The sequence below is a fragment of the Scyliorhinus torazame genome, chromosome 6 (genome assembly GCF_047496885.1).
Source record: "Scyliorhinus torazame isolate Kashiwa2021f chromosome 6, sScyTor2.1, whole genome shotgun sequence".
In the NCBI taxonomy this organism is placed as follows: domain Eukaryota; kingdom Metazoa; phylum Chordata; class Chondrichthyes; order Carcharhiniformes; family Scyliorhinidae; genus Scyliorhinus; species Scyliorhinus torazame.
This window is the reverse complement of record NC_092712.1, coordinates 250,916,069-250,940,466: the sequence shown is the minus strand read 5'-3', so window position 1 is coordinate 250,940,466 and position 24,398 is coordinate 250,916,069. Positions and strand designations below refer to the sequence as shown.

General features: G+C 49.3%; 1 protein-coding gene across 2 annotated transcripts in view; it reads left to right on the top strand.

Annotated features, from left to right (window-relative positions):
* Nucleotides 1-24,398, top strand: part of LOC140425372 (androgen-dependent TFPI-regulating protein-like) — a 257,276-nt gene that overhangs the window by 100,739 nt on the left and 132,139 nt on the right. Inside the window, exon 3 of one of the 2 annotated variants that reach the window (XM_072509569.1) lies at nucleotides 3,194-3,295. The exons of the other annotated variant lie outside the window; for it this stretch is intronic. Coding sequence (XP_072365670.1) covers nucleotides 3,194-3,295 — 102 coding nt within the window. The remainder of the gene's footprint in view (nucleotides 1-3,193; nucleotides 3,296-24,398) is intronic. 2 annotated transcript variants of the gene reach the window in all.

Below are 24,398 nucleotides of genomic sequence, written 5' to 3'. Positions count from 1 at the left end.
CACCCGTGCCAACTTACTCAGTGTCTAATTGTTTGGCCTTACGGGCCCTTTGACTACGTCTACGTGGTTCCCCAGACGGTACAGCAGAACTGGAGGTGGACTCCTGTGATTCCTGCCCTCTGACACTGGATCCCTTTGGCGGCCGTTTCCTGGGGCGTCCTGGCCTAGATGGGCCAGGCTGTGGCCCGGGCGACTGGGATGGCGAGCTGCCAGCCTGTCCTGCCCGTTGCCCACCCGATGCACCTGGGACGGAAAGGGGGGAGTCCGAGGTGTCGCGGTGTTCCGGGACCTCCCCTACAGGGGGAGCCACGACGGACCACTCCACCTCCTCCTCCCTCGGGGTGCCCGTAGGCCCCCAGGCCTCTACATGGGTGGGGGATGCGAACGGACTGGCCATCCGACGCCCCCCCCCGACATCTGGCGCTGTCAGTCCTGGAGGCCCGTGCTGGTATCGACAGGGGTCTGCAGGTTTGCAGCCATGGAACCCAGGGGGTTGGCAAACCCTGTCTGTGACAGTGCGACGCCAGCTCGCACATGGCCACTGGCGCCGATGCCCTCAGCGATGGCCTGCAGAGACTGGGCCATGGCCTGCAGAGACTGGGCCATGGCCTGCTGAGACTGGGCTATGGCCTGCTGAGACTGGGCTATGGTGTTGAGCGCCTCTGCCATCTGGCGCTGGCACTGGCTCATGGCCTCCTGTGAGAGGGCAGCCATGTCCTGGGCCACAGACGCCGCCTGCACGGAAAGCCCCAGGCCTCGGAAACCGTTCCCCATGTCTGACACCGTCGCACCCATTGCCTCCACTGCGGACGCCACCCGTGTGGTGTCGGCCTGGGTGGCACGCATGACCGGCACCACTTCCAGCTCCTGGACGCGGGTGGACTCCTCCACCTGCGACTGCAGCCGCCGCAAGCCGGCCGTCACCCTCTTCGCTCGTCTCCGGGTCGGTGGTTGCATCGGATCTATGGGTGGGTGTGGAAACTCCAGGAACCCGGGATCCATCTGGGCGGCAGATGTTCGCTTGGGCTGGGCTGCCCTCTGACCACCCGGCCCCTCTGCTGCTCCTACCTCCACCTGCTGTACCGGGACTGCTGTGTTGTGCGCACCAGTGAGTGTACCAGACCCTCATCACTAAAGCGCCTAACCGAGGTGAGTGTTTCTGCGATGGTGGAGGGTGTTGGTGACAGCAGTGGCGTTGTGTCGTGCTCTTCGTCCCACTCTGAGTCCATGGCACTTTGGGGTGGGGGTTCGTCTCCACCCATCCACTCTGAGTCACTATCCGGTATTTCGTCTTCCTGGGTAGTGCTGTCCCGGGTAGGGGTGTCCTGGGCAATGCTGTCCCGGGTAGTGGTGTCCTGGGTAGTGGTGTCCCGGGCAGTGCTGTCCCGGGTAGTGGTGTCCTGGGTAGTGGTGTCCTGGGTAGTGGTGTTCTGGCTCGGATGTGACGGGGGCCTGTGGCTGCCCCCCTCGTCGCTGGGTGGTCGCTCCCGCACGTGACGGGGGTGTCGTCTCCCTGTTGCTCCAGGTCTCTCCGTCTCCCGTGGTGTGCGAGTGGCATCCTGCGGGCGTCGCATGCTGGAGGGTCCGCGTCTCTCTGTCTCCCGTGGCCTCCGAGGGGCATCCTGCGGGCGTCGCATGCTGGAGGGTCCGGGTCTCTCTGCCTTCCGTGGCCTCCGAGGGGCATCCTGCGGGCGTCGCACGCTGGAGGGTCCGGGTCTCTGTCTCCCGTGGCCTCCGAGGGGCATCCTGCGGGCATCGCATGCTGGAGGGTCTGGGTCTCTCTGTCTCCCGTGGCCTCCGAGGGGCATCCTGCAGGCGGTCTGCATCTGCGGCGATGGGTGCCTGGACGTTTGGTCCTGCGATACACAATGAAGGATGCATGGTTAGACACGCAGGCAGTGATCAGGTGATATGGGGGAGGGGGGATATGGGGACGGGCTGTCGGTGGCTCACTTGCTAGTACGCCCCCGACCTCTGCATCAGCAACCTCCCGGTCGTCAGGTCCGCCAGCCAGTTCCAGGGCCCTTTCCTCGTGTTCGGTCAGTGGCCTCTCATCAGCGGGGCCTCCTCCAGTCCTCACATGCTCCCTATTGTTGTGTGCGCGCGCTTCTCCTGTGGGGGGGGGGGGGGGGGGGTGGGCAGGTGGGGGTGGTGGCAGGGGTAAAAGACAACACTGTTAGGCAGGTATATGAATGCACGCCATCGGTTGCGCGTGCATTGCAGAGGTTAAGGTTAGGGCTGGATTCACTTGGGGATATGGGATATATGAGGGAGGAAGGATATGGGGGAGGGGGGATATGGGGCATATGGGGGAGGGGGATATGGGGGAGGGGGGATATGGGGGAGGGGGGATATGGGGGAGGGGGGATATGGGGGAGGGGGGGATATGGGGGAGGGGGCATATGGGGGAGGGGGGATATGGGGAAGGGGATATGGGGAGGCTCACCCTGCCTGCTCTGACGAGGTTGTTCACCTTCTTGTGGCACTGGGTGCCTGTCCGTGGTGTCAGGGCCACAGCGGTGACGGCCTCTGCCACTTCCCTCCACAGATGCCGGCTGTGGCGTGGGGCAACTCTGCGGCCGTGCCCGGGATACAGGGCGTCCCTCCTCTGCTCCACTGCGTCCAGGAGCGCCTCCACATCCCGTGACTCGAACCTCGGGGCTGAGCGCCGGCCAGCCATCCAGTCGGGTGTTCCGGTCGGGTGTTCCGGTCGGGTGGGGGGAGCAGCGCGGCCTTATGAGCCGTCATGCCGTGCGTCGCGTATGATGCTGCACGGCCTGAACCACTGCGCAAGCGCGGATCCCGTTACGTCGCTGCTAGCCCATTTCGGGCCGGAGACTTTCGACCCATTTTTCCGACGTGACGCAAGTCGGATTTGCGCCGTTTTTTGCGCCGATCGGCGGACTTTGCGCCGATAACGGAGAATTTCACCCCTGTTTGCCATTAGAATTTCCCACCTCTTCCGGAAAAGACTAACACAGTTCAATGAAACATATGCACATTTTCAGCTTATTTATGTTACCGCTTCTTTCGTTTCTTTGACATTTTAATTTTAATATTTAAAAGTCCAATCGAATATTTTAATAAATCACTTGCAGTTTCAAACCAATGGCTGCTGGTTTCTTTGAATTTATATCAGAAAGTATAATAAATCCCATCCTGATTTCTTAATTTTTAATGTGACCTTTTCCAGTTCGTTGTCGCATCCTTTTGGCTTTTGTTCACGTATGACAGAGCATTGGTGTACCCTGAAGATCTTGATGAATTCATTCCCCTATGGCTGAACCATGCCGTGGTAAGTGTGAATAACTAAGACCCAGAGCAACTGTGTTGCAACATGAAAATAAATGACTGTATTCAAGTGTTATCGAAGACAGTCAGTGGGATATTAAACATTTATTTCTGTTTTACTGTAAACAAGCGATAGGTTTTAATAATCCATGTGTTTCAATCTTTAAAAAAAAAGTACTGGAAATACTCAGCAGGTCAGGCAGCATCTGTGGAGAAACAGTTAACGGGCAGAATTTACATGAAGGAGACGGGAAGCATGAGTCAAGAAAGTTCCAATTTTGCCAATCCATCTCCGTTAAGGAGGCCTCCATCTTCATATTTTTGTTCCAGGGAGGCGGGTGCGGACTGGGATCCGGGCCACTGCTTCCCAAGGCAAGCACGAGGTAGCAACAAAGTCAGGTGGATGGCCAGGCTGGCAGGCTAGATGTCCATCTCTGTTTACTTGGACAATGGCCTAGTTGTAGTGATGACTGTCAAGCCCTCATCCTCCTCATTCTCCACTCACCTCTATTACCACCCCCCCAATCTCCCGTGCCTCCTCCATGCCCACTTGCATTCTCCACAGCTACTCTCTCATTATGTACAGAACTAATAAACCAATGGGAGTCTGGCAAGTCTTTTGGACAACAAGCAAAGGGGTTTTGAAATTGTACCATGAAAATAGTGTTCAGCTTAAAACTTTGTGTCAAGCAACCACAGCTATTTATAGTATTAAAGACAAAAATCCTCTATCCATTCGCACCTCTTAACCTTTTGTAACTAGACACACCAGACAAGCGCACATCAAAGAAAGATATGGTTATTATAAGTTAATAAAGATGACAACCAAACAAACCTTGCACTCCCATGCAAGCTGTGTCAAAGATTATCTACTAAGCTAAGTGCATTAGTCATTCCTGGAGCTTGGTCAAGGATTCCTAATGATGTAATCTGGTAAAACAGATCTCTGACCATTTGTTTTGGCCATATTTTCTAACTGCTTCTGTGAATAGAGTTGTCAGATGGTCTCATCATGAATGCTTGGCTGTGCCAAGACCGGAGCACTTAGCTCAGCAGGTAATGTGGGCACATCTTGCAGGGAAGTGCAAACTTTCTCTGACTGAAACCTTTATCACCTTTCTTTGTGCCTGTGTGTTTATTGCACCATGGACTGAGCAACTGACTGATGATTATTTTTCCCCGTTTTTAATGCTGTTTCTCCTTTAGAGTTTTTCCCTCCCTTTTCCACCTCCTTTACTTTGTACCGACTTCACCACTATCACTAACAGCCTCTCTCTCTCTCTTTCTCCCGCTCTTTAAATTTTCTCTCTCTCCCTCTGTTTTACTCTAGGACTCCACGGCAAGCGCCCATCTGGGTCTGATAGTGATTTATTTGCCCAAAACTAAGAGATGTGAAGTGAATAAAAGCTTTGTGTCATTGATACTATGAATGGCTGTCATTGATTGACAGCTTTATGAGACGGTAAGGACATTGTATTTTAAAGGAAGAGAATGTTGAATGGTTGACCTTTTTTGGTTGCTGACTCGGTTTTGGGTTCTCCCATGGTTTGTCACTCCTCGGAAGTGCTGTTAGCTATGTCTACTGATAGAACAGGCCTGACTCCATCAGGATTCCTGGGGGTGGGGGGAGGTTTGAAAGGCCCACACACACAATGGAGCCAGCAAGGGTGTGGGTTCTGCTTGTGAGCTTGCTACCCTCACACTTTTCCCACACTAGGAAAAATAAAAATATCCAGAACCATGAACTGGGGGGGCGGGGGGCGGGGGGGGGGGGGGGGGGGGAGGTGGAGAAAGTCCCAGAACTGAGTCTAGACTGTCATTTTTAAATGCCTCCTGACCCAGCCTGACTCCATGAATGTCCAGGCCAATGACCTTTCATCAGAACTCAGAAAAATTAGGAATGTTTTGAACAAATGAAAATGGTGAGGATGTGATAAAGGATCAGAGGGAAGGTCTGGAGAGGTTAAATGACCAAAGGGAGTGCTAATGAGAGAAGTAAAGAAACAAAAGATGTGCCTAGAGAAAGATGAACATTTGTCCACAATTGAGTGTAAAGAAAAAGAGAAAGACCAGAGATGAAAATCAAAAAGTAAGAAAATGGGGGAAGCGGTTGTATTCTGAAATTGCTAAACTCAGTGTTGAGTGCGGAGAGCTGTAAAGTACCTAATCAAAAGATGAGGTGCCGTTCCTCGAGTTTTATTCACACACTGTAAAACTCGTGGAGGCCAAGAACAGAGGGTGGGAGCAAGGTGGACAGTTAAAATGACAGGTGACTGAAGCTCATGCTTAAAGGCTGAATGACGGTGTTCTGCAAACTGATCAACTGATCTGCATTTGGTCTCCCAAGCAGTGTGGAGCAGACCACATTGTGAGCTGTGAGTACATTTGAAAGAGGTACAATTACTGTTTCACTCAGAAGGTTTATTTGGGGCCTTGGACAATAAGAAGGGAATAGGCAAAAGGTGCTGCATTTCTGCTTTTGCATGGAAAAGTGATGTGGGAAAGGGAGAGGATGCTGGGGGTAGACTAGGGTATGTGAATAGAATAAAATCTTCACAATGCTAATGTGGGTGGGGGGGGGGGATAATAACTCAAAAGCTGTCATAAACGAAGAAGGATTTATTTCCATATTTACAATAGTCTGTGCAATGCAGCATCTCACTCCCAGTGCAATCCTAGCTGGGAGGACTTGTTACACCAGGCCTGGTTTTGGGGCTGCTTTTATACCGTGCTCATTAATGAGCCGCAGGTGGTTGCCTCCGCCTCCGACTTGTGGAGCACGTACTCCCCGTGTCCTACAGGGAAATCAATGGGTCCTCGTGGGGATTATGAGACCCCCCCCCTCAAAGTCTGAAAGCCTCCTATCAGCTGCCAATCAATGGTGCATTCTGCGCCACTTTACGCACGGCTGTGCATCCATCTGTGGTGGCTCTGGGCCGGGTAGAGTGTAATGAGTTGTCCAACAGTTTTCTGGCGGACCATTGAAGAGGAATCGTCGAGACCTTGGTGCTGGTCACACTGTTGTCTGCCGGCGTGGACACTTCTGCGTCCAAGTCGGAATCGGACTCATAGTATTCTTGCTGGGGTGGGTGCGGCAACTCTGATGGATGGGCCTTCAACCCGACGGGTGGCTCCTGCTGTGGCGACAACAATACTACCGGCGGTGGGGAATCTCGAAAGGTGGGCTGACGCCTGGTTAATTAGTCCAAATGTCTCTTAAGGGTCTTTACTTGGACCCTATACGAGACCCGTCCAGTACCACTCCTGGGTTTCCTCCGGGTGCTACGGTTTCCTCCCACAGGTTTGGTGAATTTGCCATGATAAATTGCCCTTGTCGCCAATATAATAAATCAGACGAAAGCTGTTGTAAATGAAGAAGGATTTATTTACATGTTTACAATAGTCTGTGTATTGCAGCATCTCACCCTCAGTGCTCCCAGAGTGTTCCATCTCGGCCACTAAAAATAGTTCCTTCATCCTCACCACTCCTGGATGGCTGTGGCACAATTACTCCAGCACCTTGTATTTTAAGTTTGGAGGAATGACCACCCGCACCCCCCATTGTAAGCAGCTGTTCTGAACCAACAACCCCCACCGCCATGACATATATGACCTCTAATTTTCACGACCAGGTCCACCACCTGGCTCAGAATGGGATAATTTCTGGTATCATTCTTCACTTATGCTGCCTTTACTGGCACATTTTCAGATTGGGAGGAGTAGAGAGAATCTTCAACCCATTACTGGATTGCCCACCAATCAGGAGCAGGGGCAGCCTGAACAGTGCATCCACATTTGTGGAGCTGGTGATCAAGATATCATTGAGGTAGCATTGTACTCCTTTGAGTCCATTAGGATTTGGTCCATAGGCCTCTGAAATAATGTTGGGACTGACATGATCCCAAAGGAGAGGGTTTTATAGTGAACTATAGTGACTATAGTCAAAAGGTCTTGGGATTCAGCAGCCGCTCCCTTCTGCAAGTAGGCCTGTGACATATCCGCCTTTGTGAATTTTTGCCCACCTGCCAGGCCACTGAACAGATCTTCAATCAAGGGCAATGGGTATTTTTTGGCACATAGAACTGGATTAATAGTAACTTTGAAGTTACTGCAGATTCGATTGAACCATCGTGTTTTAAAATGGGTACAATCCCGGCGTTACCCAATCATTTGCCATCACTGGTTTGGGTACGCCAGAGTCCACCAACCTCACCAGTTCGGCTTCTACTTTTGGATGGATGGCATACGGAAGAGTGCGTGCCCTCAAGAGTTTGGTTTGATTATCTAATTTCAATTGGAGTTAAGCCTTCCATTTCTCCAAGCGTGTTGTCAAAAACACATTGTTGCCTACTTAGAATGTCTTGCAGACTAGTTTCAGAGACGACCAATTTGCTCACAGCACCCCCAGTGCAATTTTAGTTTACGTGGCCACGAACATCCACATAGGACCGGTGTAATTTCCTTTGACAATGTGGCGGGGTAGCTCTGCGGCCTGGTCCCACAGTTGTACTTCACCATGACACTCCCTTTGAGGGCATCACCTGCTCTGTGTATGTCCTGAGGGTGATGTTAGAGTGCTTGAGTGGCAGATGTCAAAGCTTCAGGCCGTAAATTGTTTTGTGAATAAGTAAAACTGCCACCTTGATGTTGTTATGGGCAAGGCCGTTCCAGAACCCCAAAATGTATCATGGAGTTGAACCAACCTCTCCCTTTAATGTATTTGTTGCGTTTCCCAGCACCCGGCTTGTACCCCTAGGTGTGGGTTTACAATTATGGACACGTGGGTTTTTAAACACAAAACAATGTTTATTCCATGAACTCAACTTAACATCTTAAATAAACATTGGATCTCTTAACACCCCTTACTTCAAAGATAACGCAGAACATATTGCAACAGTAAAAAACTCCTTAAAATGTTCCTTCAAACTTCCAAGAGACTTAACACCTTTAAACAGAATCACATCAGGTTAAAGGCTTTACAATTACGAGTTTAAATCACCCAAATGATGCAGAGACAGTCTTTCATGGCAGAGATCCAGCTCACTGCAAAACACAGACACACCCCCAGCTCTTTTCCTCCAAACTGCAAAACTAAACTGCAAAACAAAACTGCAAAATGGCTGACCAGACCACAGCTCCACCCACTCTCTGACATCACTGTTTTCTTAAAGGTACATTGCTTAAACATCCATGTCTTAAAGGTATTCTCACATGACAGTGCCCATCTCCATTTTAATGGGTAGCCCATCCAATTTGGGCCCATCCAAGTGGACAGCACAGTGGTTAGTACAGTTGCTTCACAGCTCCAGGGTCCCGGGTTCGATTCCTGGCTTGGGTCACTGTCTGTGCGGAGTCTGCACGTTCTGTGTGCGTTTCCTCCGGGTGCTTCGGTTTCCTCCCACAGTCCAAAGATGTGCAGGTGAAATGGATTGGCCAAGCTAAATTGCCCTTAGTGTCCAAAAAAGAAAAAAGGGTTCAGTGGGGTTGCTGGGTTACCGTGGTAGTATTATATTGTATATACTGCACTGCATACGAGGGTATTATGGTAAGGCCCCTGTACTACAAGTACAGGGGTAGATCCCTGCCTGCTGGCTCCGCCCAGTAGGCGGAGTATAAATGTGTGCGCTCTCCGAACGACAGCCATTTCAGCAGCAGCTGTAGGAGGCCACACATCTCTGTGTAATAAAGCCTCGATTACTCTCTACTCTCGTCTCATCGTAATTGATAGTGCATCAATTTATTACACAGAGGTTTTACAAAGATGGATCTCCGCATCAGGCCAGATCGCCTGCAGCTGCATCCTCAAGCAGACAACGCCAAAAAGGACTTTGCACGTTGGTTAGCTTGCTTTGAAGCATACATCGGATCTGCGACAGGCCCAATCCCAGAAGCACAGAAGCTCCAGATTCTGCACACGCGGCTGAACTCCGATGACTTTCCCCTCGTCCAGGACGCGCCTACCTATGCAGAGGCCATGGCGATACTGAAGGAGAACTATGCTCAGCAGACCAACAAGATCTACGCCAGGCACCTCCTGTCCACGCAGCACCAACTTCCCTGAAGTCTGATGAAGATTTCTGGCGTGCCCTGCTCGCCCTGGTGAGAGACTGTGAATGCCAGGCTGAACATTCTAACCTGCTAATGAGAGACGCGTTCATTACCGGCAAAGGGTCAGCCTACATCCGCCAGCGCCTCTTAGAAGGGGCTACGCATGACCTTGTGGCGACCAAGAAACGAGCGCTCTCGCTCACAGTCGCCTCATGCAACGTACAGGCGTATGCCCACGACCGCACGGCCCACCCCTCCTGGGTATCGTGGACCCCGCCAGCGACAACCCCATCGTGGACCCAATCAGCGACCGCCCCCAGCCAACCCCACGCCTGCGCCGCGCGGCAGCCAACCAACCCCGGGGGACCCAAGTGCTATTTCTGCGGACAGACAAAACACCCCCGGCAGCGCTGCCCGGCAAGGAGCGCGCTCTGCAAGGCCTGCGGCAAGACAGGACATTTCGCTGCAGTGTGCCAGACCCACTCAATCGCGCTATTGTGTCTGCACCCCCCGCGTGCGGCCAGTGGGCGCCGCCTTCTTCCTCGCCTCAGACCACGTGCGGTCCGTGGGCACCACCATCTTGCTCCCCTCACAACACGTGCGGCCCGTGGGTGCCGCCTTCTTGCTCACCATCCAGGGCGTAGAGTTCAGCGGCTTCCGGCTCTACGTCCTCTCCAACCTCTGCGCTGCCTTGCTACTCGGCCTGTGCTTCCAGTGCAACCTCCAGAGCCTAACCCTGAAATTTGGCGGACCCTACCACCCCTTACTGTATGCGGCCTCACGACCCTTAAGATCGACCCACCTTCTCTGTTTGCAAACCTCACCCCGGATTGCAAACCCGTCGCCACCAGGAGCAGACGGTACAGCGCCCAGGACAGGACCTTCATCAGGTCTGAGGTCCAGCGGCTGCTGCGGGAAGGTATCATCGAGGCCAGCAACAGCCCCTGGAGAGCCCAAGTGGTAGTGGTGAAAACGGGAGAGAAAAACAGGATGGTCGTTAACTACAGTCAGACCATCAATCTGTACACGCAGCTCGACGCGTACCCCCTCCCACGCATATCTGATATGGTCAATCAGATTGCACAGTACCGGGTCTTCTCGACAGTGGACCTGAAATCTGCCTACCACCAGCTCCCCATTCGCAAGGCGGACCGCCCGTACACCGCGTTTGAAGCAGACGGCCGCCTTTACCATTTCCTTAGGGTTCCTTTCGGCGTCACTAACGGGGTCTCGGTCTTCCAACGGGAGATGGACCGAATGGTTGACTGGTACGGACTGCGGGCCACTTCCCCGTACCTGTATAACGTCACCATCTGCGGCCACGACCAGCAGGACCACGACGCAAACTTTCCAAATTTCTCCACACCGCCAAACTCCTCAACCTAACCTACAACAAGGAGAAGTGTGTGTTCAGCACGAACCGATTAGCCATCCTCGGCTATATGGTTCAGAACGGAGTTGTAGGGCCAGACCACGATCGCATGCGTCCCCTCATGGATCTCCCCCTTCCCCACTGCCCCAAGGCCCTCAAACAATGCCGGGGGTTCTTTTCATACTATGCCCAGTGGGTCCCTAACTATGCTCATAAGGCCCGCCCACTCATCCACTCCACCGGTTTCCCACTGACGGCCGATGCTCACCAGGCCTTCAACCATATCAAGACCGACATCGCCAAGGCCGCGATGCACGCGGTCGACGAGACGCTCCCTTTCCAAGTTGAGTGCGATGCATCAGACATCGCTCTGGCCGCCACCCTCAACCAGGCAGGCAGGCCCGTGGCATTCTTTTCCCGCACGCTTAATGCCTCCGAAATTCGTCACTCCTCTGTCGAAAAGGAGGCCCAAGCTGTCGTTGAAGCTGTGCGGCACTGGAGGCATTACCTGGCCGGCACGAGATTCACTCTCCTCACAGACCAACGGTCGGTTGCCTTCATGTTTAACAACACACAGCGGGGTAAGATCAAAAATTATAAGATCTTGCGGTGGAGGATCGAGCTCTCCACCTTTAATTACAAGATTTTGTATCGCCTCGGTAAGCTCAACGAGCCACCCGCTGCCCTGTCCCAAGGTACATGTGCCAGCGCACAAGTGGACCGACTCTGGACCCTGCACGACGATCTCTGTCACTCAGGGGTCACCCACATTTATCACTTCATTAAGGCCCGCAATCTGCCCTACTGCATCGAGGAAGTCAGGGCTATCACCAGTGACTGCCAGGTCCTCACGGAGTGTAAACCGCACTTCTACCGGCCAGACCGTGCGCACCTGGTGAAGGTCTCCCGCCCCTTTGAACGCCTCAGCGTGGACCTCAAAGGGCCCCTCCCCTCCACCGACCGCAACACGTATTTTCTCAATGTGGTCGACGAATATTCCAGATTCCCCTTCGCCATCTCATGCCCCGATATGATTTCTGCCACTGTCATCAAAGCCCTCAATACCATCTTCGCCCTGTTCGGTTTCCCCGCCTACGTCTGCAGCGACCGGGGATCCTCATTTATGAGCCATGAGCTACGCCAGTACCTGCACAACTGGGACATTGCCTCGAGCAGGGGCAATGTGGTAAACCACTGTTACACCTGTTTTAGGTGATGTAAGGTAGGACGTGTACTACAGGTTTGCCGGTAGCCCCTGCCTGCTGTCTCCGCCCAGTATGAGTATAAATATGTGTGTCCTCTATTCAGCAGCCATTTTGCCAGCTGCTGTGGGAGGCCACACATCTTACTGCAATAAAGCCACAGTTGTACCCAACCTTAGTCTTTGTACAATTGAGAGTGCATCACACTCAATGAATGTTCAGATTGTCTGTGACCATCGAACACAGATTCTCCAGGTTTGTGTCCGTTACTCAGGCAGCTCACACGATGTTTACACCTTGCGACACTCACAGGAAACAAGGCTCTTTGTGGCTCCTGCTCGATTGGATTGATGGCTCCTAGATCACAAGGGCTATCCAGCTTTGCGCTCGGTGTGAAGGGTCAACGCAGTACTCATGCATCACATGGACTCCTCCATGACAGAGGCCATGGCATACAAACCCTCATGGATCTCTGCCAGATCTCCCTGTGTATCCCGCACCCAGTATTTGCTGCTTCACGGTAGACTCCAGAGGCTTGTCATCTGCCTTGGACTCAGCCTCATTGTGGCCTCCTTCAATGCTCCCGCTGCCAGCAGCCGAGACCTCTCTGCCTCTGCCACCTCCTCATGTGAGTGTGACGTGCCCTCGTCACTGTGCATTATCAGTGGAACCAATGATCTAACGCTGGTGCCTTGTTGAGAGACAGTGTGATGCTGGTGCAGGTGTGATGTCTTCCTCAGCTCCTGCAGATGGCATACTTGTGAGGGGAAGACAATATCAGTAAATTCAGTCATCATGGTCAGTATGCATGCTAGGTGGGCTGATGTGACAATGGAGACCTGCAGCACGGTGCCATCTGCATTGGAGCTTCAGTGGGCACTCTGGCTGTGACATCTCCATTTCAGACGAGACAATCTCATAACGTTTGGAGTACTGATCCACAAGCATCTGTGAATTACACCCTTACCTTCATCCAACATCCCCACCTCACCGCGATTGGTGGAACGAGCTGGCCGGTGGCACTCCAGCTCCAGGGCATTGTACTTATGTTTGTTGAGGACATACAGATTGGGAACAGCATCACCCGCTCTTCAACACTCCGCAGCATTATAGCTTCTCTGCTCCAGGCAGGGAAAAATAGAATTCATCATTAGTGCTTGGTCTCCCAGAAGGTCCACTGCAGCTCCCCACCCCCTCCCACCACCACCATACCTGGGCATTAAACGGACCGTATCACCCTGCAATGCCAAGCGTGCTAACAGCAGGACCAGTTGACACACTCTCTTACGCCTTAGGGTCACAAGGAATGCCCACCTGGCTACACTTCTCCGCACAGGTCAATGCCATCTCTGCACTCACCCTTACCAGCTGCAGAAGATCATTGAACCTTTTCCAGCACTGAAGCCACATGCAGTGCACCACATTGTGCACTGACCTGGGCGGAAATCTCTGTCCAGATCTTTTTGGTCAGGTGAGGCGGCCTTCTCTTGCCACCCATGAACTTGAGAATATTCTGCCTGGCACTGACCTCGATCAGGATACCCAAGCACTCAATGGAGAAACGTGGAGGGCAGAGTGCCCACCGACTCGCCCTCCACATTCCATGACCACTAGGTGCTGAGACCATTGCTGGACAACAGGAAGGTTATTATTATGGTTGAAAACACCACCCTCAGCCTCCCCACAACTTCTGTTTATCTTCGGGGTGCTGCCTGTGCAGTTTTAAACCCCTTGCTGGGTCCCCATTGGACCCAGCGCTCGACACATTCCCATCCCCTCATTCCAAGCCCCTTTTAAGAGCTATGTTTTCCATGGAACTCCCCTTCACACCCAGGTGAAGTGCAACTCATTCAAAGTGGGCAGGAAATCACATATCAAATTATTTTAATATTTAAATTAAACTCCTGCAGGTGCTGCATTAGGACGCAATCTCACAAAAGGGAGTGAATCCTTTCTCAATTGTACTGAAACGTTCTCTGCTGGAGCCCCCAATTTAATTTTGGGAATAAATAAATGTTTAAATTAGTTAGTGAAGAACAATTTGCTTTGACAGTATTTTTAATGACTCGAGGTGTTTCCAGCTGCGCTGTCAGACATAATTTGACATGGAGTCACCTAAGGAGATATTAGAACGAGTGATTAAAAGCTTGGTGAAAGAGTTAGGAATTAAGGACAATCTTAATAGAGGGGATGAGATTGAGACCTTCAGGGAAGGAATTGCACCCAGAACTTAGGGTCTAGACAGCTGAAGTCACAGCCAACAATGGCGGGTGAAGGAAATTGGATATGCACAAGAGGCCAGCACTGGAACAACAAAAAGACCAGAATTCTCCAGTTATTGCGATCCACTTTTCCCACTGGCAGAGCACCACCGCCAGCAGGTTTCACGGTGCATGGGGTAGTTCGAAATCCCATTGATAAGCAGCGGGAAGAAAGAATATCGCCACCAGCGAATGGCGCACCACAAAGAAACACGTGCCTGGGGTGACTGAAGAATCTCGGCGAAAGTTTGCAAACGGTTGTAGGGCTGGAGGAAATGATAGAGCTAGGGAGGAGTGAGGTCATAAACACTTTTCATCCCTTGGTGTCACGATGAGCTGAATGGCCTAATTCCGCTCCTATGTCTTATGGTTTAAATGTTCCATAACCTCTGTCCTGAATGCCCAGACTCTGATTTTAACACAATTCCCCCTTGTCCCGCACCTGCAGGTACATTTATTCCATATCTACCCTGTCAATGTTTTGAGAAACCTAAAAACTAATTTTAATCACCCTTGGCTTTTATATTCCAGGGAATAAATGCCATGATTATGTAATATAACTGTTAGAGCCCTGGTACATTCTGCAAATCTCTGCTGCACTCCTTCCAAGGTGCAATGCCCAGAATTGTATGTGATACTCCATATGTGGTCTATCTAGGGCTTTCTTTATCTGTCGAAAGACATTCGCCCCTTAATATTCCATCCCTGTATAGTTATACATGTGAACATATGGTTTTGTTTCTGACTACTTATTGGCCAGTGGTGACTCAGTTGATAGGGCTGTCCCAGGCAGCAAAGGTGGGCAACCCTCCTGATTCCCCTCTCATCAACTTAGATGATGCTGAGATATATAGCACTGGTGTGTATTAAACTATTATGAATCTACATTCACGTGATCTCTAAGGGATTAGCAAATGCGTGAAATGCTTAAAGTAAATGAGAGGCCTCATAGGCTACTTCTATTCAAGCAACACATCTCAAACAGGCCTGTTCACTATGTTTACTAGTTACGCAAGGCCCGTTGTTGAATGTGCAATGCAGGTTTGCAATGCTGGACTAAAGAACACGTGAACAAGCTTGAAAGCATTATGAAACTAGTGCTGAAATTGATCTGAGGAAATGTGTACCAAAACTGCTCTGACACAATCAAACAATTAAGTATGTGCTCTCTTGCTGAAAGGTGGAAAATTCTCCGTCTGTTTTTTTTATGAAAGCTCTCAAATCCTATTGGCATTATCTCTTGCCACAACAACACCAAATGTGTGATGGAATTAAGGAGAAAAGACACCAATCTGCAAATAAGTAAGAGAATAAATAGGCTACAGAACAGTTCAATCCCCTACTTTATAAAATTCATAAGTAGTATGTAAATGATTGAGAATTTAATGAACTCAACCTGGCGACATATGATCCAAGCCAAGGTTTGAAGAAACATAAAGTGCTAACAAAATGATGTCAAAACCAAGACACAAAGCTTTTCTTTACTGAGAGTTTATTGACTTTGCTCAGTTGCAACACTCCTCCTCTCATACACTCAGTGTCCCAGCTGTCGCCTATTTATATATGCTCAAAGTAAGTTAACAATGCCCTTCACCGGTGTATCTTTAAAAAAAATTTAGAGTACCGAATTAATTTTTTCCAATTAAGGGGCAATTTAGCATGGCCAATCCACCTAACCTGCACATCTTTGGGTTGTGGGGGCGAAACCCACGCAAACACGGGGAGAATGTGCAAACTCCACATGGACAGGGGCAGGGCTCAATGTCATTGGCTACTTTGAAGTGGCCTTGTTACGACACCCTTGGCAAGTGGAGTGGTCAATTCCAGCCCCATTCATCCTGGAGTCATAACACATGTGAATTAACCAATCATTCTTTGGCTTTTGGCTGCCCAATAATTGCAGTCACCAGGTTTGTAAATGTAAACAGAGAGAGAGAGAGAGAGATATATCTCAGAGAACATTCCACTGTGATGAGATTGAATCACCATTGTTACTACAGCCTTTTGGGCCAATTCATTGACCACCAGCCAAATCAATCAAACCAGGTCCCAGCCCACCTTGGTCACTGGTGCCGCCAAGTCTGCAGCTCCAGTTTAAACCAGCAAGTGATCTCTCCTTAAACTTCTGGATTCTTCCGCTTGAACTAAAGATACAGGCTGCTTACCTTAAAAGAAACAGGTCCATTGATCAAAATAAGAATGGCAAAATCAAAGGGGAAACAAGGGGAATAGACAGAAAGCTTTTTTAAATTTTAAAGTACCCAGTAATTCTTTTTTATTTTAATTAAGGGCAATTTAGCATGGCCAATCCACCTAACCTGCACATCTTTGGGTTGTAGGGGTGAGACCCACACAAACACAGAATGTGCAAACTCCACATGGACAGTGACCGGGGGCCGGGATCAAATGAGACAGCAGTGCTAAGCACTGTGCCACCGTGCCGCCACCTAGTTCAGACAAAGCTGCTAGGGGGTTAGTTTATTTATTGTTCCCTTAATGCTTTAATGCATCATAAGTACCCTCCATTGATCCTAACCACAATATTTAACAACACTCACCAGCTCATTGTCGTGTTGGGTGTTCCGATACACAAATGAACCAACACGGTTGTAGTTGGTACAACTCTGTTTTATTGTCTTGAACAATAACAACTAATAACTGCTGGCTGAGGTTCGTGCTTCACCAGCTAACCTGTGGACCGAGCCCTTTCACTATCTTGGTGAGGCACTCAGCACATGGTGTATGTCTGAGTGGCACGCTGTGAGCTCTGTGCTCTGAGCTATCTCCGGGTAGAATGAGCGGGAACTGTGGTGTTCCCTGTTTTATAGTGCGTGTGCTCTCACTGGTGATTGGCTGTGATGTGTGTGCGTTGGTTGGTCCAACTACCTGTCCAATGTGTGTGTGATTGCACCATGATATGCTAATGTGGATATCATGACACTCATGACCACTTCAAAGCAGCTCAGTGGTTTCACTTCCACCTTTGTAACCCCAGAAAAAACTAAGCATTCTTTAAAAAAAATTGTAAACTCTGCGAGGTTCCTGGGGTTAAGCCCTCACCCTGAACCCAAGATCACCCAAACCCTAGAACCATTGAGGAACCGTCCTCTGCAACCTGGCAGCAACAGAGGAGCACATTAACAATGGGATGACCCCCTTGATCACCCTCGGGATCTACCGTGCGAGTGCTACGCTTAGCCATACTTACACTAATGTCCGCCTGGTGGATTTCCCGCTGTAAGGTTGGAGGGGCAGGGAGGAGAATCAGGCTTCCAGCCGTTAGTTGTATGTTAATGCATGCAAATCAACACTTTGCATGCTACCACCAGCCGATAGCATTGGGTGAGTAGCCCGCTACAGGTGGCGGTGCAGGAGAGAAGATTTGAGACGGGTCTACCACCTGCCGCCGATCCTGTTTTTCAGTATATGCTCCACCCGACCGGGATTCCCGCTCGCAGTGGCAGGGAATGGAAAATCCCGTCTGATATGCTTTTAAAAAGTGGAGTAGATGCAGCATTGTGAAGAGATTGGATGAGTGAAATTCAACTGATTGAAGGTGTCAGGGTGCAGCAGTTTGCAGGTGGATGTTGTTCAGCAAATTGTTTTGTTTAACACTGGGCTAAATTATATTTGAGGTAAATTTTCCATGGACGTGCTGCAGTTGTGCATGAAAAACATTGGAATGAGTTCCTGGGTTTGTGTCCAGCACTGAATCACCTGGACATAAAAAACTGATTGAGAGCACACACTTGGAAAGCAAATGCAGTAGGGTACTTTGGATTCAGATTAATGATTGAAATTCTGGCAGATTGTTTTACATGTGTCCACTTTTTCAACATTCACTGCATTCAGATGATGCAGTGTGCTGAAAAACTCACTGATCAGTTGTTTGTGCTAACAACAATGAGTAAGAATACAGGAGGGAGATTGAGGACTAGTGGCATGGTGTAACGACAACAATCTCTCCCTCAATGTCTGCAAAACTAAGGAGCTGGTCATTGACTTCAGGGGGCGAAGTGTCTTACACATCCCTGTCTGCATCAATGATAGATAGTTGACAGCTTCAAATTCCTAGGTCTACACATCACCAATAATCTGTCCTGGTCCACCCATGTCAACGCTACAACCGAGAAAGCACAACAGCTTTCCTCAGGAAACTAAGGCAATTCGGCATGTCCACATTGGCTTTTATCAATTTTTACAAATGCACCATAGAAAGCATCCTATCTAGGTGCATCACAGCTTGGTATGGCAACAGCTTGCCCCAAGAAACTATAGAGAGTCGTGAACACAGCCCAATCCATTACGCGAACCCGCCTCCTATCCATTAACTCTGTCTACACCTCCCCCTTTGGAAAGCGGGAAGCATAATCAAAGACACCTCTCCCCCCCCCACTCAGGCTATTCTCTCTTCCATCAGGCAGAAGATACAAAAGTCTGAGAATGTGCACTCACCAGGTTTATAAACAGCTTTCTCGCCACTGTTACCGGACTCCTGAATGACCCTCTTATGGACTGAACTGATCTCGCCACACATCTTCTCTACAGTTGTCGCACTACGTTCCATATGCTTCCCCCGATGTCTATGTATTTACATTGTGTATTTATCGTATGTCCTATGTTTTTCATGTATGGAGCGATCTGCCTGGTCTATACACAGAATAATACTTTTTCACTGTATCTCAGTACACGTGACAAATTCTAAATCTAACCTTCTGATATGATCTCCTGGTGGGAAAGTGGAATAATTGGTATTAAAGAAATCCTGGCAATTTACTGTAAATGGAGTTAGTCTGAACTCTTTGGCTTATATTTTGAATGTACATCCTCCTGCACAGAACATTGCCTGCTGAGAATATATTCTTGAAAATTATTAGTACCGCCCCCTGATTTCCCAATTGTGCGCTCAGCTATCATTTTATTGAAGTATAAATTAGAGGTTTTTGAAATATACAGAGACGCACAGTCAGACAGTTTCTTAGTATTATATAATAATAATCTTTTATTGTCACAAGTATGAAGTTACTGTGAAAAGCTCCTAGCCGCCACATTCCAGCGCCTGTTCAGGTAAGCTGGTACGGAAATTGAATCCACGCTGCTGGCTTTGTTCTGCATTACAAACCAGCTGTCTAGCCCACTGAGCTAAACCAGCCCACATAAAAATCACACAACAAATAATTTAACCTTTGGGTAACCATGTTTTCAGTTGACCTCAAGTTATTCATTCCCATAATTATTCGGGTTTCAAACGTGTTTCATTAGGTGGGTGAAACATTAGGAGCGCACTGCGTGACAACTAAATATCCCCACCCTACTCTTGATGCTCTGGTTGCTTTTGTTCCTCCCATTTCCCAATTTCATTAACTGTCCCATGATAACACTGCAGTTTCTACTAGGACATATGACTCTGGATGAATTTCATCTGCCTCATTTGGGAGAGACCTGACACATAACTTGGTGCCTGGCTGCTCGTTAAATGTTTCAATTCTGAACCCTCACGTTCTGCTCTTGTAGCAGATGGATCAGCACAAGCAATTTGAATCAGTCACTCATTCAAAGGGCAAATCAGTCAGGTTCAGGGCAGTGGTAACTGGAGTCTGGAATTGATGCTGAGAGTACAATCACCTGTATCTAGGTGTTAATGAAAGGCAGTTGTGAAGGATAGGATCACCACGATCTCTTGCAGTACATAAAATATTGTATTGAAATTAGAAATCATGTTCATTATTTGATACTATTTACTTCCTTTTATCTGAAGATTATAAATTGCGATGTCACATTTCCCATTCTGTGTTTTTCTGTCAGTTGTCATAATATTGGTGTATACTCTTGGGGCATTATGGAGCAAGTTTCTGAAGCTCTCATTCTAACCAAACTTGTATTAAAAAGTATTATATATGTGAACTGACCTTGGTTACCATTACAATGTTTTTTATATTAAATTGTGCCATAAAGGTTATCACGGAAATGGAAAAGGTCAGCATGGCTAAGCTCAGGGCAGAGTGAACCAATGCAGAAGAGTTATATTCAGCTATACCTGTGTTTGTGATACATGCTATTGGGAGTCAAAGCTCTGTACTGGCGGTACCAGTGTGGGAAAGTCAGCCTTTTGCGCTCTCATCAACAAATATTGGTAGAAATTAATTCTCAGCTTTGAAATAGCCACTTCAGCTTCTACATGAAGTAGATTTCACTTTCATAGTACTTTTAAATGCAGTTTGCCAGAAGTGAAAACACATTAAAACCTATAGTGGCAATCCCTCTTTTGTAGACCACAAATGATGCCGGACCGATTAAAGAAAACTTGGTTTATTACGACACACTAGTATTTGCAATATACACCAGAACCCAGCCAGGTCTTAACTGTCGGTACCATACCTGGCTGACTTTATACAGAGCTTAATCATGGGTGATTTGGGGCTCCCCGCACCTTTAGCGGGGGAGCTCATATTCAACGAGACTCACAGGGAGATTGATTGCTCCAACCCAGTAGGTCTCGTGAAGGTTACAACATCCCTCCCTCCAAAGTCCGAAGATTCCGCCGATGACTGCGAAGTAAAAAGGTGCCAGACTCTCTTAATCCGGCTCTGCTTCTTGCATTTGTGGTGCAGAATCAGGCAGTGATCTGGATGGCGATCGCCACTTCGGGATGAACTGTCTGCTTCCCGGAGACCTCCGACACCTGTGTTTCCATATACAAATCTGTATCTATGACCTCTCTCGTCGGTGTCTTGTCCCCCCCCGGGGCAATACTCTGGCCTCGTCAGGCATCAGATTGGACTTGACAAGAACTTTCTTCACCTGAGGAACATTATGAAGAATTGGTCACCTGGGCCGAATACGATCAAGGTCCCTTCACACGATGCAACCTTGTGCCTGCACTCGATAAGATACCGGCCTGGTCCCGGAGATCCACTGGGCACAGTCTACAATGTTTCTACCATAGACTGTGTCACCTGGTACAAAACATCTGGGCGGTTGCCGATGAATAGGACAACACCCTTGTAATTCCTGGCTGCGGCTGCGCCTATATCAGGAAAAACCATACTGAGAAGCGTCTGAAGGCTCCTGTCCATCAACAATTTAGCTGGAGCCACAGCCTGCAGCAGAACAAAAACCTGGCCAGCCTTGTGTCCATTGACCCAGAATACCTTTTTAGTTTGAACGTTTAGTGATGAAAATTGTCAGAGAATACAGCAGGATATAGATAGGCTGCAAAATTGGGCAGAGAAATGGCAGATGGAATTTAACTCGGACAAATATGAGGTGATGCATTTTGGTAGATCCAATTCAGGTGGGAGCTCTAAAATAAATGGCAGAACCATCAGGAGCATAGAGACACAGAGAATACTGGGCGTGCACGTCTACAGATACTTAAAAGTGGCAGCACAGGTGGAAATGGTGGTAAAGAAAGCATATGGCATGCTTGCCTTAATAGGACGAGGTATCGGGTACAAAAGCTCGAAAATTCTGTTACAGTTGGTTAGGCCATACTTGGAATACTGTGTCCAGTTCTGGTCACCGCACTACCAGAAGTATATGGAGGCTTTGGAGAGAGTACAGAAAAGGTTTACCAGGCTGTTACCTCATCGGGAGGGTATTAGCTAGGAGGAGAGATTGAATAAACTGGGATTGTTCTCCCTAGAGAGACGGAGGCTGAGGGATGACCTGATAGAAGTTTATAAAATTATTAGGGGTATAGATAGGGTGAACAGTTGGAAGCTTTTTCTCAGGGCGGAAATGACAGTTACAAGGGGGCACAAGTTGAAGGTGATGGGGGAAAGGTTCAGTGCAGATGTGTGGGGGAAGATTTTTTACAGAGGGTGGTGGTGGCCTGGAATACACTGCCAAGTGAGGTAGTTGAGGCAGATACGTTAGCGACCTTTAAGACTTATCTGGATAGGTACATGAACAGACGGGATATAGGATACAGGCGGTTGGTCTAGCTAGGACACGTGATCGGCACCGGCTTGATGGGCCGAAGGGCCTGTTCGTGTGCTGTATTGTTCTTTGTTCGCACCACCCTTTCTGCCAGCTGGAACATCGAGCCTTTGAATCGGGCTGGCAAGGTTGGCATGTAACCAAGCCCACAGTCGCCCCAGCCATTCCCGGAGGTGAAAGGTGGAAGGTTCTGGTGCTCCTGGCATATGCTGCACTGCTGGGCCATCCTTTTAAAGTCAGCATCCAGTCTGGCCACCAAACGTAGGTACATGCTAACTTTTTCATTTTGGACACTCCTGTGTATCCGTTATGCAGATCCCGCATCCCGCAAGATCAGTACCTGGCCTTTTTCCCGGAATGACGAGGCACATGCCCCACAGCAGGATTTTTTATTTTTGAGTCCCCACATTATTTACACCACATGGTCGCGTAGCATTTCTGAAAGATAAGTGCTGTGTTCACAAAATCCAGCTATTTTGCGCAATCTGGACAAAAGTTTGGGTACGGACTCTTCGGGGTTCTATTTGCTGTATTGAAAGAGTATCTCTGCACTATTGCTGAAGGTGTAAGGTTGAAGTGTTGTCCCACACAGTGTCACCAACTGTTCGAAAGTGTTAGTATCCAGAACTGCAGAATATGTGAGGCTTCTTATCACACCGTAGGTATGTGTGCTACAGGCAGTTCGCAGGATGACTGTCCGATGTGCATTCTCTGTGATATTGTTTGACCGAAAAAAACCTCTAAGCTTGCGTCCCGGCAGCCGGCCAATAGGACTTCTCATTGTGGGCACCTCCACGCCTGTCGGGAAATCCATGGGCGTGAGTGCACTGCCAGTGAAGCGGAGGATCCCGCCGATGGTGAATCCCGCCCTTGGGTTTATTACAACGTACTAGTATGTACAATATACACCAGATCCCAGCTGGGTCTTAACTGTAGGTACCATACCTAACCAACATTATACAGAACATAACTATGGATGATTAAGGGCTCCCCGCCCCTTTACCGGGGAACTTGTATTTGTCGAGAAAAATCGCTCCAATCCCGTGGGTCTCGTACGGGTTATAATACCCTCAATCCAGACCACCTAGTGGGGAAGGGCCCCCATAGTGAGAATACATTTTCGGGAATCAGGAGCTTGTAATTTGTGCAAATGCACTCTCTACAAGATTTGCTTCCTGATGGCAGTGCCACAACATGGACTTCTCCTTTATAATGCAATTGTGTTTTTCTTTAAATGTGTAGGTTTCATTGTATCTTCCACTGCTGACCTTCATGGAGCAGAATGTTAAAAGGGCTGGAAAATTTCAGGCATCAGTATCTAAGGTACAGCACTGAGATGAATTCCTGCCCGATTCTTCAGACGACAGGATTCCCTGCCACCCAAAGAGTTGGCGGGGAATGCATCTCTGAAGATCACAGCAGTCCCACAGCCATCAAACACTCAGGATGTTATTGGCTGGAGATGGAACTCCACCTCCTTCCCTCCCCCCTTCCGCACCCTCACCCCCAACCGCCCCCCCACTTGGGCAGAAATTCCACTTCAGAGAACTGCCAGTCAATTTGATCGACCGGCAACCCTATAGTACCAACAGCGCCAACGGCAGCAGTGGCAAGGTCTGGAATTACAAGCAGTACTCAGGTTCTGAGGGCCGAGTTTTCATAGATTTCATAGAATTTACAGTGCAGAAGGAGGCCATTCGGCCCATCGAGTCTGCACCGGCGCTTGGAAAGAGCACCCTACCAAAGCCCACACCTCCACTCTATCCCCATAACCCAGTAACCCCACCCAACTAAGGGCAATTTTGGACACTAAGGACAATTTAACATGGCCAATCCACCTAACCTGCCCATCTTTGGGCTGTGGGAGGAAACCGGAGCACCCGGAGGAAACCCACGCACACACTGGGAGAACGTGCAGATTCTGCACAGACAGTGACCCAAGCCGGGAATCGAACCTGGTACCCTGGAGCTGTGAAGCAATTGTGCTATCCACTATGCTACCGTGCTGCTACGCTACCGTCATAAAGACTCCTGAGCCATTTAATAATGGTGGGTGGGACCCAATTCCAGGTTTCCCACCCACATTCCCAGAACCCCCAATATTTGGTAGCATAATTCAGTGGAGAGCGAGTCCACACCCTGACCTGGCTGATTCCATTGCATGGCGAGTCATTTCCTGACTCCCCACAATTTTTGTGGAGTTGAGCCAGCTTCTCCATGACTCATGGTTCGTGGCATCTCAGACAAGTCGCGAACCATTTGGAAACATTTTGAAAGATATGC